Consider the following 13,681-nt stretch of genomic DNA (forward strand, 5'->3'; position numbering starts at 1 on the left):
TCGTCGTTGGCCCTGCCAAGCCGCTACTTGTCTCGCCACGGAGCGATCAAGCATCAATGCACGCCAGAGGGAGGCGGCAAAGTTTGGAAGAATCTGCTTGATTCTAGAGGGCATGCGCTGGAATGAAGCTTCGACGCCAGCCACGGTCGTTGCCAGGCCAACATTACCCAGAGGCTTGCACAACGCCATGAACTTCTTGACGTGAGCAGGGAGGTGACCGCTGGTCCAGACCGCATCACCACGTCTGGCCGATATGCTGCCGTGCCTGCGGGTGAATTTCTCGGCCAAGTGACTGATCCATAAGAAACAGACTGGTTTGAGATAGCTTTCCTCCCGGACATTGTTGTTCCGCTGATTGGGGCCCGGAACAGCGTTCTCCGTGTCGGGAGGCCGATATTCCGGCCTGCGTGCTGCGAGATAGCGCTGCACTCGGGGAGGCAGACCTTCGATCCACCTTTTTATGGCCGAGAGCCCGATACTTGGCGGGAGTGGCGTCGGAACGGGAGGTGCAGATGACTTTACCGGAACGCCAAACTGACTAGCAATGCGCACTGGCCTAGGCACGAACGTTAAGGCAACTTGAACAGCCTGAGCCATAATTGTGACATTGGATGGGGGACACGTCGCCCTCGGTCCGTAGTCCTCGTCCATAGCAGCGTCCGACGCTCGCCTAGTTGGGATGCGCAAGATGCGAGGGACCCAGAGCAAAGGGTCACCCAATTCCAGGGCCGCAAATTCAATGAGAGCCGTGATTGCGGGGCCACCGTCGATGACTGTGGTGGTCTCGCGAGGTTCCGCGTGACCTGCTGTGTGCGTGATGCGCGTCCGCCTCAAATTACGACCTTTTCGCCTTGCGACTGGGACATCCGGCACAGTGTTTGGGCCTAGGGATCCCTGTGGAATGTCTTCGCCGCGGTAAGCAGCTTCCAAAAGTCTGCGTCGTCGAGTTGCTGCATCCGGAATCATTCTTCCACCTTGCTCGAGGTGCACGAAGAGCGCGGTGCTTACCACGCCAATTTGAGTGGACCACAGGTCCCTGGGTACTGCTCGAGTCGAAGCGCGAAAAACAGCCGCATGGAGCAGCGTCTTGGCTCGGTCAAAGCTTATAGCGCCTCCCATGTACGCGCTATGGTACTTGGCCAGCTCTCTTGACAAGAAGCGGTCAGGCACGACCTGGCTGTAGTCAGTCCTTTCAGCTACAGGAGCAGCAGTGGGTCTGTTGTGTGGACTAGAAGCGTTCGCCGGTGGTGTTGCTGTCCCTACGATGATATCAGGGTCCTGCGCGCCTTGCTGTTGCCGCATAGTCGCTCAAATCTCAGAAAGCGGCGTCATGGGACGGTCTATGAGACTGTCATGACTTACCGCAGAGGGAGATAGTTGTGCATCCGTGATCGCAGCCGTTGTGGCAGTGGACAATGGAGCGTCGACATCCATGGGTGTGGGCGCTTGAGTAGCAGATTCTGTCCCGACCGCACCGGCACTAGAGTTGGTAGTGGACTCCAAGGTCGTCAATCTCCAGGATCCATCGTCTCCAATCGCTAAACGATCGCCGGCCGGATTGTCAGTTTCCATTGCTTCTGGGTCTACTGGGTCTACTGGGTCTACGGACGCGTCGCCTGCTGCCGTCACCGTAGAATCGGTGGCGGAGTCCAAGGTCGTCAATGCCCAGATTCCATCGTCTCCAATCGCTTCACGATTGCCGGCGGGAATATCAGTGCCCGTTGGTTCTGGATGTACAGACGCATCGCCCGCTGCCGTCGCACTAGTAGCGGCTGAGGCCTCAACTTGCGCAGGAATTGTCTCCTGAGGAGCACCGTCTCCCGCCTCGGCAGCGATGCTTTTCGAGAACGAGGAAGGCCCGACGACAACTTTGTAACGTTCATAACCGTGTTTGCGCTCGTTGTTTTTGAGGCGTGGAGCGCCGACAATATTGTACCCAAGAGCTTGACGGATGCCCGAGCCCGGATCGAGCTCATGGGCAAATTGACATTGATCTGTCGGGCAGTAGAGCACAATGAGTCGACGTTTCGTGGGTGGCCTTGCCCAAGTATTGGAGCGGAGGGCGGAACTTACCACCGAAAGGACAATCCGGGCGGTCGAGCTTGTACTTGGCACGCGTCTTGCGCAACGTGCGCTGGAAGTGACGGCAGGTTGTGCGCGAGTGCTGCTCAAGCCAATTTGCGATGAACGCATCCTTCGCAGGTCCTGTACGTAGACGTTCCCTTGTCGGTATGCTATCGTGCAACGAATGGCGGAAGATTCGAAGGGTGCTAGTCAGGAAGATGAGCTTGGCGAGCGCATGCAGGTCTATCGACTCACATGTACCAGCAATCCTTCCGACAGAGAACGCACTTGTGTACGTTAGTGGCGACATTCGACTTTATATCCTTGCGTCCCTTGCTTTTCCTCCATGTCGTATAACATGGGACACAGGCAAAGTGGTCGCAGACCGGAGACATGGCTGCTACCTCGGGGAGCGGGTTCTGGCACATCAAGCACACTTCAGGCTCTTCGCTGGACTGATCTACCCTACTCTGAACGGCACTTGCTGGCCCGCTTCTGTGCTTGAAGGACCCAGATGCGGCTGCCGAAGCTTCGCCGATTGGTGATTGAGTCGTCGAGCCAGCGATGCCGTCGAGCTCCGTAGAAGCACAAGGAACGCCGCCGACGTTGTATGGATTCGTCTCTCTGCCTACTGAGCGCGGTTCTGACGGTGCTTCCGCATTGGCTTGTCCCATTGGTATTGCACCGTGAGTTGCCACGGCAGAAGTCGAGCTGGAGGCTTCCATGGCGACGACGTTTTGCGCGCCTGGGTGGACAGAACTGCCCTGTCCAGTGGTTTGATGCCTTGACGAGGTCGCAGGAAGAGAGTTTAGCGGCGCATCTTCATCGTCTGGAAGATCGTGACTGTACCAGCAGCCGCGACCACGTGCGCAATAGCTATGTGAAGCAAAAGAGCGGTAGCAGGCGATGAGAAACTCGCGATCGGGTCAGCCGCGTAAAGAAATGCTGCTTTCGAGGATGTCACTCACCCAGTGCGAAGCCATTTGCAGAGCGTATCGGCCGCACCCGCTGGTGCGTTTCTCTTCTTTCGTCGAGAGCTCGGCTTTGTGGCTGGAGCTGTTGCCGAAGAGGGCGCCGAAGTGTCGGGCACAGCATGCTCTGTGGCATTCAAGTTCGATGGTGATTCTGACCCAGGTGGTGCGGCTTGCGTGGTGAGTGTGCTTAATGTCGCATCCAACGTGGACATTGCTGCTCGTGCAGAGCCAATCCCGGATATGGCTTGATGTCTCGATAAAGCTGCTCTGCCTCGGGTCGTACCCAAGGGTGCTATTGGCCTGAAAGTTGCTCCTTGCGCGTGGACTGTGCTTACTGAAGCGTGTGACCTTGATGATGCTGCTGCTCGGTCGGTGCTTGTGGGAACTGGCGGCTCTGATCCCGAACCTGATGGCCCCAAAATTTCCGATAGCAGATCTTCAAAGGAAGTAGTCGTTGCCCCAAATTGGTCATCCAACGATGGTGTCATGAATTCCGACAGGAACATGTCCATGTCCGACGGGGCCCGAGGCACTCTGGCCGCTAACGCGGTCGAAGTGCTGGTCGCCGCCGTCGACGTCGACACGGACACTGGCTCCTGCATCTCCGACTCGGCCGGAGATGAAGGAAGCAGTCCAGTGTCCGCCATCTTGTAGGAAAATTCGAGTGCTATGATTGAGGGTGTTGATCATTCCTGTTTCCACTGCGAATGGCAAGCATCGAGTCAGACGAACGGCGAATGCGCGCGCTTTGGGGGTTGAAGCAGGGTTGGATGCACGATTCACTCACAACTTTGTTCGCTGAGTCCCCCACCGCGCCGAGCCCCACTGCTCCGAAGCGCTCGCCTTGACTGGATCCCCGGCCAATGTCAAAATGTCAAAGGTGATTATCCTACAAGATGGGAGGTAGAACAGGGTGATGGAGGTCGGAAGAGGAAAGGTTCTCGTCGAGATAGCGAGACTATATAGCCCTCCTCCACCAACCTCTACAATCAAGCGCCAGGAATGACAAGTGTTGGTTGCGCGCGCGTCCCTTAGCGCGCATGCATGCTGAGCGCAACCGTTGGGCTGAGCGCGCGCCAGCGCCATCCAAATTCAATCCCACGTGACCTCGGTCGGGTCGGTGAACCACGTGATTTATCAGTCGAGAGTATGCGATCGATCCATACTCCACGTGGGACTTGTCGCTCAAGAGCAGGATGAAGCATCTTGGATCCTGATCATGAATTCAATGATTCTATCACCGGCTCCGGCATCAATACAACGATGACTTGCTCAAGTATCTAGCTCGTTCTCTGCGTCTGTTCCGATGTTAGGCGAATCCCAAGCGCCAGCTTGTGCCATTTGCCCTCGGATGGTGACTCAAGTGATGTGAATCCTCGACTGCGTCCGTGCTCGCAGGAATCCCCGCTCTCCACAGGCAGCCACGCAACCCACATCCTTTGTCGCTGTCACTCAAAGTTTGCAAACATCAGCTACGACACACTCGTTGCCCTGTAGCACCTTCGACCAAGCAGCATCATCCTTTGCGAGCAGCGAACATGGTCGCGATTCTTGATATGTAGCGAGCCATCGGCAACACGTTAGACTCGAAACTCGGCATGGATTGGTCCGATGCTGCTGCTGCATGCTTTCACCCTCGCTCTTTGCTGTGCGTGCGGGCAAATCATGTGAATAAGGCGTGCTCGCTGAACTCACACTCGTGACTCAAAAGACTCATCATTCGAGATGGCGGAGCTCTGAGACCTGGGCGGCCACCTCGTCGGGTATGCAAGCTGCAAGATTCGAGCTGCAGGTGCTGCAGCATTCTTCCACTCAGAATCACGAATGCTGTCATTCACGGTGATTGACGATTGACCGTGCACGTTCCGCTTACGAGGTGGTCAAGGTTGGATTTTGAATGTGAACATGAATCGGATGAGGCGCGCGGTGTCCTGCACAGCCTCGCGACGAGACGTTCCGGCCCAGCTTGCTTTGACTTGACTTTTGAAAAGTGAGCAGACATTAGACATTCATGAAAGCTCAGGTGTGGGTGCTCCTTGACGTAGGCTGGCAACCTTCTATTCCCATTGACGACTGTGATTCAAAGTCGCAAACGTAGCAGGCTCAGGCTGGGTGTGGTGCTCGAGGGGTTTTGTCGTTGACATCTTGTACGTTGTGTGCCTCTGTTGCTGCTCATTGCTGATGCGGCTGGTGAATCATGCAGATCATCACGTTGTGGCTTGGCGACGCGGGGCCACGCTTTCGAATGTCCGCGTGGTGCAACTTCTATAAGAGCGTGCACACCTGTCCAGGGGTCCTCCCACCGACGTTCGCTATGTGTCAGCCTGGAGAGGTCGATTCTGCAGCTACGACTTCGCTTGGAAGCTGAATCTGATGGATGATGCACGATGGACGTGCGGCATCGGCGGTGTGCTGCTGTGCTTATAATTGCTTCTGCTCCCACGCGAGGCAAAATTGCTGCTAAAAAGCTGCACACGCGGGCAACGATATGGAACCGCGTGAGCCGCACCAGCACTTATTTAGCGTCTACGCCAATGGCCGTCCTCGTGCTGTGGTCGTCGTCGCGATCGAGTGCCCTCACTTGCCCGCAGGCTCGCACACTCCCGGCTGCAGTAATTGAAGCATCCAGGCGCGCTGCGATGTCTTGTTGAGGCGGTGGTCTGATTGATGAAAGCTTTGCGAGACAGAGTGCGCCGACGAGACCGGTGAGCGGTACGGTACACAACGTATATACAGTCACCACAGCATGTATATATATGCGTACTTACACCAGACCCATCACGACCTCACAAGAAGGGCTTCTCACATCAATCATCATCGACCGCGCCAATCTGAATCAAGAGCGAACGATGTGTCTGCTTTCGGCGCCGCATCAGCAGCATTCAAGATCTTACAGTAACTCTTGATTGTGATTGTTAGCCCTCCTAAAGCAAAGTCTTGGCGTGCATTTGAGCATTGCTTCTCCCACATCACCCGTCGACGCGCCCGTGTCCCTCGCTCTCACGCGCGACACCGCTCTCCCACAGTCGCGAATCGCCAGCAGGAGCAATTCAAGATTGTGCGCCTTGCTCTTCCACCGGGCTGCTCGCTCGATCACGACTGATAGACTTGATACAAATCGTGAACAAGTTTGAAGTCATTTCCACGAGAGCACGGAACGGCTTAGCCGCATGCGCACCGGTACACTTTACCGGTACTATAGACCCATTACAATCGAGGCAGAGCTAGGATCTATTCAAGAATAGTCAAACAAGTATAGCTGCTATAGCTGCGCAAGTGCGTCTCGTGCGATTTCTGCAGCACAGCCTTATTGCTTCTGCTGCTCCTGGCTAAGGCAGTCGCCGCTGGCACCTATTTTGTTGTGAACTGTTTAGCGAATTGTATTTCCGCGGGGGCACGGCGGCATGGACACGCTCAGCACAACAATCGATACCCACGTCGGGGCCGGCGCGAGAGCATCATCGACATCGGAGCCCCAGAAACACCAAAGCGACTTCGACTCAGACTACACGACGCTCAATACACACGCGCCGCAGTTCCAAGGACTGGCCTTCACCTCGCAACCTGAGGCACGCCTTGCATCGGGCTCAACTACGCCCAACCAAACGACCTCCAGATCAGGGGCAGTGGACGTTCCTAGAGCTCAAACCAAACCGCAATCTGACTTGAACAGTGCTGCCGGGTCCTACCCTTCTCCCGATTTGCTCTCGGCCTCTTGGGGCTCAGCCACGTCTGCCTCGTCTAAGACGCCTACTCGTCCATCGAACGTCGTCGCAGAAGGCGCCTCGTCGTGGACAGACCCAAACGCATCTCCCAGGCTTCGCCCGAAAGGCAGCTGGACTCACATCTTCAGCCGGCCAGCTCTTCCTTCTTCATCCCCGAGCAACGCTGGCACAGTCAATTTGAGCGCTTCCTGCTTGGCGCCAACGACAGCGGGAGGCCTATCTTCGGCAAGAGCTTCTGTGGAGAGCCTCGGCGCTAGCCAAGCTGCCGAAGCTACCTCTTCTCGCAAAGCACCAAGACACAGCAGTAGCTTCACACGCACTGTCAAAGACATCGTTAGCGGGAGGCGTGGCTCCTTGCCCTACACCGGGCACAGTCAGCAGCAAGACGCGTCTCACGCGCCCTTGTCTGGAGCGTCGACGCCAATCGTCACCATCGACGACGTGGATTTCGACCACGACGACGACCACGCGCAGCTCAGTCGATCGGCCAGACAAGCGCAAAACATATCGCTTGGAATGCATGAAGGCGATGGCGGGCAGCCTAGCTCCTCACAACCTCGAGGAGGCACCCATTCAGACATGCTCCAGGTAGATAGCGCCGAACCTGCACTACAGGCCAGTGATGCGCCCTCTTACTCGATGGATGATAGCAGGAGCGATGCTACAGCCACGGGTGCCTTATCAGGGCAGGAGGGCACAGAACCGGTCGAAACGCTCAACGACAGCGCCGCTGCGCCCGACGTAGGTCCAGAGAAGTCAAAGAGTGCAGGCCCGCAGTCTGGGCGGCCACCGTTGGTCACACCCGAGGGCGGCACTAGCACATCTTCCTCCTTGCTGCGACGCTTCTCTGGCGGCATGCTGAGTGAAGAAGCTTTGCGCCCCTCGTCGTACTCTCTGCTCGGCGGACCACGCTCTGCCAATCCTTCAGGTGGCATCAGCGGAGCTCTGATGCAAATGAGCTCCAGCTTAGGTGCGCCGGGTGGGGGAGGCGCAGCTGCGATACAATACCCGCGCACTGCTGGCCCATCGACTGGAGCCACCAGCTTCAATAATGTAATGGCGCAATATGATGTTCCCCGCTCCTCTATCCTGTTGAATCCCGGCCAGCGCAAAACAGTGGTGGACGACTGGCGGTGGGAGTCTGTCGGGGCATCACCTCCTGCGAATGACGAGACTCGACCTCCTCTGACAATCAGGCGGGTGCCTGTTGTCGCGTCTGCTCGGGAGCGCCGAGAAGCCGCGCGCGAAGCAGCAAGGGCGCGGGAAATTGCGCGAGAGAAGGAACGAGAGCGCCTGAGAGAGAAAGAGCGGGAGGCGGAAGAAAAGGTGTGGGGAATCCCAAAGAAGGCGTTCTACATGGGCTTGCCGGACCTATCTTTCAATGCGCAGGCCAGCATGCTGGCGGGCTGGGGAAATGGAAGCGGAACGACGGATTTTCGTCCCATTTCTCGAATCAACCGGTCAAGACCCAACAGCGCCCATGGTCGCTCGGGAAGCTACAGCTCCATCACTTCGGATGCAGCGAGGAGGGAGAGCTTGCAGAAGGACAGGGAAAGAGACCGCCGTGAGCGCGAGTTGGAGCGCTTGCGAATCGAAGAAGAGCAAGACGCTGCCGAAGAGGAGCCAATGGACCCAGAGGAGCTTGCAGCTTTGAACGCGATCATCAACACGCGTAGAAGTGCTGAGGCTGCCATGGCCTTGGCAAGCGGGCAGCTCAGATTCGGCTTACCGCTACGAGCACGAGCGCAGTCGACGCATTCTACAGACTCTGCTGTGCTTCGAGATTCCAGAGACGCCAGCGCTACTATGGATGTGGCCGACCAAAGCTCGCCAAAGCGACCCAGCATAGCAGGCGGGCGCACCGACAGTCGAGATTCTGTCCCATCGCTTGCTTCAACGCAAGTCGAAGACGTTTCGAGCGTGTTTCAGCATCGTCCAAGTCTCAGCAAGAGGCGGAGCACTTCGCAGTCAAGCAAAGGTCTAGGTCCACCGAAGATCCGTTTTGCACCTCTGCCGCATCCCTTCGGAATGCTTCCGCCATCATTGGAGGAAGATGTCGAGAATGGAGGGGGAAGAAGAGGCTCCAAGGATTCTTCGAGCGGCAAAAAACACGCGGCTGATGGTGAAAGGGTCCTGCAGAACTTGGCGGCTAACGGCACACTGCCAAAGATAGATGGCATGAGCAGCGCAGCCGAAGACAGTGACAGCATCAGCGATAGCGACGAGGAAGGCTGGGCGAGAAGGTGGAGCACTCTCGGCGAACGAAGCAAAGTGTGAGTTGCGAACGGTCGGGCGCAGCACTGATTGAGGCTCACATGGTCGACAATCATCCCGCGTGCCGTTTAGGTACTTGATGTCAATGCTCTCCTCAGAGAAGGAGGAAGCGCGATCGCGCAGACGAAGTCGCAGACGAGGACGCGCCAGTTCCCGCGCCAGTTCAGTCAAGAGCAGAAACAGCAGTGTGGGCTCTGGCGACGAAGATGATAGGTTGAGGAGACGTGAGATGATCCGTGCAAGCCGCCCAGGCGGTACTGGCATGGTGACCCTACCCGACGGCACCAAGATCAAGGCGCGCAGGGTAGGCGAGCGCTCTGGTGATGCTGAGACAGACTACGAGGAAGTCCTCGAGCCGCACGAGTGGGGCTTCGCAGGTCTCGCCAAGGAGTATCGCCGCTCCCTCGCAGCGCCTAGCGTTGAGAGCGTTGATGACGCTGCCACTGGCGATAAGCGTGCAAGCGCCGCTGACGGTCCAGTGGACCTCGACGATAGCGAAGCGGCCCTTCCCGTGGCTGACGCTGACTTGGCGGCTTCTGAAGCGGACGCTGATGCGACGGGCGAGGGCTACTCGTCTGATCGAAGCTGGCCCAAGCGAAGACGGCGAAGCCCATCACCGATTGCGGCGGAGGATGACGCAGATGCTCGCACTCCGACAGCTGGGAGAGCATTGGCTGCACAACAGGCCGAAGGGGAGAGGGATGCAGCGGAAGACTCCATGGCTGCGTCGCACGATACGCTCTCGCCAGAGGGCAAGCTGCGGAGTCCGCGTCCTGGCACTCATCAGCCCGGACAAGATTCTGTCTCCACTGCCGCCAGCAAGCCGCGCAATGCGACGCTGCCGATGCTCAACGCCCAACAAGCCGCTGAAGTACGCCGTCGACACGAAGAGGAAGTTGCTGCTCTAGGGGCTGAAGTCCTTGCAAATATTGCGCGAAACAAGGACAAGAGCAAGGGCGTAACTTCTCCGGCGCTTGACGACACGCGTCTTTCCAGTCATCTCGCCAATGCTCAGTCTCCTCTGTCCCCCAATTTCAGCGCCTTGACTGCTAATGCGAATGCGGAGAAGCGACCCGACTCGCCTCCTGGCTCGACAAATCAGCAGAGTGCCAAAATGACACAGAGCAAGGATGATGATGCCCGCAGAGAGAAGGTGCCGAGCGACAAGCGCCCTCATGAGCCCAAGCGCCGACCAACGCTGCCATTGCCACTCGCAAACATTCTTCGCAAGAGCCAGCGCGAGCCATCGCAGACTCGCAGGCAAGCTTCAAGCAGCTCTGCGACTTCGAAGCCTTCTGAAGATGCCGCAAGTTCCGCTGCAGAGCTTGACAAGCCGACGGCGCAAAAGCCTGCGGAAGGCCTGGCGATGGCTCACCTTGCGCCTCCCGCGTCTCCTGGTCGCTCGAACAATCTGTCGCCCGCGTCAAATCCGACTCGGACTTTATCGCCCAGCTCTTCGCTCCGCGATTTGTCCCCTGCCGCCTCACCGCGAGTGTCCCGTGCGCCGTCCTTTGGCCATAGCCCTACGAGACCGCGCTTCAATTCGCCATCGGATTCTCATCTAGCAGGCATCAGCATGCCCGCTCCATCACCTTCCTTGCCTCGCCGACCGGATGCGCGAGGATACTCTGTTGTTCCTCTGCCGTCCAATCAGCTTGGAGCAAGACCCAGTCGTCCTCGCGAAGGTCGCGTATGGCAATATGACGACTCGGACGGTTTCTCATCCAGCTCTTCGGCTTCTGAGCCCGAGTCTCGAGCACACGAGGCGGGCAAAGGCAAGTCGCAGGAGAAGGACGCGCAAAGCGATAGCGATAGCGACGCTATGGATCCGGAGGAGCTGGCTGAAGAAGAAAGGCTCACGGCCATTCAAAAGAAGCGTGCCACGACGCGTGCGGCTGGACAAGAGGTGATGTCAGCTAAAGTAAAGAGCTCCTCCTCCACGCGTGGCATCTCAGCCAACACACGCAACGGGAGTGGCACAACGGGCAGCAGCAGAACCGCACATGGTTCGCATGACACTACCTCGCCCGGTCTGCGTGCCACGACATCTAGCGCTAATGTGCCTCGCAACGCACGGAAGAGCGGTAGGATCAGCGGCAAAGGCTTGCGCGGAACAGCCTCTCTCGGCGCTCTGCCTTCTCGTAGAGGCGATGCTTCGGACGACTTCAATGACACGGACGAGGATATAGACGAGCTAGACGACTCCGAGCTGTGGTCCTCTACCATCTCTCAGGCCATGACAGGGCTTCGCAGACCGTCGAAAGGTGTCATCGAAGCCGAGTTGGCCAAGGCTAAATTGGCCAGAGAGAAGCGCTTGCGCAGAGAAGAGAAGGAGCGTCGTGTTCGCCTGCAGAAGGAAAAGGAAAGGAAAGAAAAGGAAGAACTTGATCCTGATTGGGGCTGGGTCTCTAAGCGAGGAGGGGGACCTATCGGAATGGGCGCTTCAACGACGAGCGTCAATCGCGTGCGCAGATGAAGTGTCGAGTTGGTGTCCCGCCAGCATCTCAAGTAATCCGCAGCCATATTTCTCGTTGTGAATCGCTTCGTGGAAGAATGCCCATAAGGCGCACGCCTCGCCGCATCCTCACACCCTGTGGTGTTGTCACTGCTCTTGACCACGAACAATCACGCGCAAGCGTTTTCCACCCTCCAAGTCTCAGCATCCTATCATACCACCCTTGCCGCATGTACCCAAGTCACCAATGATCAATCAACACGCTCTCCTGAGCGATGGCCATGCCCGACGAGCCTGCATTACAGTGGTGAGGACTAGAGATGCATCGCTGCTTCGAGAGGGAGAATGCGCTACAGACTTGCCGATAAGAGACTCGAAAGCGAGAGCGGTTTCATCTGCCGGGTTCGCAGACGCACACAAGCGTCATGATATACACAAGCGCATGCTTGATAGTCACGAGTATGCTGAAGAATGCATTTGTGAGTCGCAAGAGTACACCAAACTCCAGGCGTTAAGCTGAGCGCTGTCGACTTGACTAAACTCGAATGCGAATGCGAGAGCGAGAATGATAAGCATCTCGATCTTTCCGTCCACGGCGGTCACGCGACTGCATGCATGGCAGCAGACGCCTCCACAATCGTGAGTCATCCATCGTCAATCCGTTGCGAGGTGAGTCATCGGATCTTCAGCATTCACATTCGCATGCAGCGCGATTGGAGCAGCAGGCGCCGGCAGCAGTCCGAGCAACTCACGACTATAAGACTTGTGCGAGAGGCAAAACGCGCTGCGCGAACAGAAGCGGCGGCAGACGCAAGAAGAACCAGCAGGAATTCAGAGGCCGGCCGGCCGGCCGGGACGTCACGTCACGTCACTCTGCTTCGCTAAGCTACGTGATGCTGGCGGCTTCTTGTTCGAGAGGTTTTGTGCAACTTTGCCGTTGCCTGTGGATTTGCGTTTTGACATTCAATTCAATTCAGCAGCAGCGAAAGACGAGAGCTACTCACGACTGTACGCGGATCGAAGCTCCGCTTGCAACGTTTTCGTGATAACGGCAGCCACCAAGCAGACCTTGCTGAATTAGCGTCATCGGCTAGAGATCGATAAGGCAGCCCTGCTGACCACACCTACGCACCTGCACCACCCTTGATCCACCCACGCCGCGGTCCCGCTTCTGACTGGGGGCCCAGACTGCCTGCAGCTTGCACAGGCTTGCATTTCAACTTAATCGTTCCTCTCATCCGGTCACCCGTGCCCGCTTCCTTCCGCACGCACAATCTCCGACTGTTCGGAGGAGTTGGAGGGCTGTTCAAAGCACCATGACTCGCATCGGCCTAGCTTCCACGCTCTTCTCCTCCACCCCTGGGAAACATTCATCATCCGCACACATTCTCTCCCACTTCGCCGTCTTTGGGTACAAATCTTCATCCTTTAATCACGCTTCCTCTGCATCAACTCCTCGCTCCCAATCTCGCTCCAAGGTTGTGCCGGGACTGATCAAGTCCTTTACGATGTCAGCTTCAACATCTTACCAGCCCGTCTTGACGGAAAAGAGCATCAACCCGCACGTGCTCAACGTCGAGTACGCTGTACGAGGAGAATTGTCCAATCGCGCCAACAAATATGCAGAGCTGTTGGCTTCGGGGGATCACGAAAAGGTCAAGAAGGAGAATGGCATTCGCTTCGATAGCGTCGTCACCGCCAACATCGGTAATCCGCAACAGCAACCTTACCTAGCGCAGAAGCCCCTGACGTTCTGGAGACAGGTCAGTGACGAATGTGATGGCCAGTGCTAAGCGGGCTGTGCGCAAGTTGTAGCACCCAGACGACTGACTGACACGCGTCATGCCCCCCCCCCCCCCCCCCCCCCCCCCCCCCCCCCCCCCCCCCCCCCCCCCCCCCCCCCCCCTCCTCTCGTGAATGCAGGTTGCGGCATTGACCGAGTACCCCGACCTGCTGCAGAACAAATCCGGCACTTTGTCAGATCTCTTTCCCTCCGATGCCCGAGCTCGTGCTGAGCAGATCCTACGCGATGTTGGCAGTGTTGGAGCATACTCTCACAGCAAGGGGGCATCGAGCATCCGCAAGCACGTCGCGCAGTACATCGAAGGTGCGTAGAGCTCGCGTTTGCCTCGAAGCACTGCAGCGCGTTGGAAGGATTCTATTGAAAGCCCTCCATCCTGCGTCGTCTT

At 57.3% G+C, this 13,681-nt stretch overlaps 3 protein-coding genes across 3 annotated transcripts; 2 read left to right on the forward strand and 1 right to left on the reverse strand.

Moving 5' to 3' along the window:
* Positions 1–235: 235 nt before the first annotated feature.
* Positions 236–3,685, reverse strand: IE81DRAFT_329085 (hypothetical protein; the record flags this gene model as incomplete). Its single annotated transcript, XM_025515126.1, is given in 7 exon segments — positions 236–265; positions 313–1,290; positions 1,363–1,994; positions 2,074–2,333; positions 2,353–2,828; positions 3,033–3,444; positions 3,627–3,685. The coding sequence occupies 7 exon segments, from the start codon at positions 3,683–3,685 to the stop codon at positions 236–238; spliced, it is 2,847 nt and encodes a 948-aa protein (XP_025371281.1).
* A 2,491-nt stretch (positions 3,686–6,176) lies between these two features.
* IE81DRAFT_48327 (hypothetical protein) lies at positions 6,177–10,056 on the forward strand. The gene is made up of 3 exons (XM_025517375.1): positions 6,177–6,314; positions 6,413–8,969; positions 9,857–10,056. The coding sequence occupies exons 2-3, from the start codon at positions 6,443–6,445 to the stop codon at positions 9,943–9,945; spliced, it is 2,616 nt and encodes an 871-aa protein (XP_025371282.1). The 5' UTR covers positions 6,177–6,314; positions 6,413–6,442; the 3' UTR covers positions 9,946–10,056.
* A 2,944-nt stretch (positions 10,057–13,000) lies between these two features.
* Positions 13,001–13,607, forward strand: IE81DRAFT_287715 (hypothetical protein; the record flags this gene model as incomplete). The annotated part of the gene is made up of 2 exons (XM_025511727.1): positions 13,001–13,255; positions 13,416–13,607. 2 exons carry the CDS (start codon positions 13,001–13,003, stop codon positions 13,605–13,607), a joined length of 447 nt encoding a protein of 148 aa, XP_025371283.1.
* Positions 13,608–13,681: the final 74 nt, after the last annotated feature.

Source organism: Ceraceosorus guamensis (assembly GCF_003144195.1).
Source record: "Ceraceosorus guamensis strain MCA 4658 unplaced genomic scaffold IE81scaffold_14, whole genome shotgun sequence".
Taxonomy (NCBI): domain Eukaryota; kingdom Fungi; phylum Basidiomycota; class Exobasidiomycetes; order Ceraceosorales; family Ceraceosoraceae; genus Ceraceosorus; species Ceraceosorus guamensis.

Coding starts and splice junctions, on each gene's coding strand:
- IE81DRAFT_48327 (XM_025517375.1), top strand. CDS start 6,443: ATGGACACGCTCAGCACAACAATCGATACCCACGTCGGGGCCGGCGCG. Junction 8,970..9,856: donor CGCAGCCGAAGACAGTGACA/GCATCAGCGATA, acceptor CACTGCCGCCAG/CAAGCCGCGCAATGCGACGC.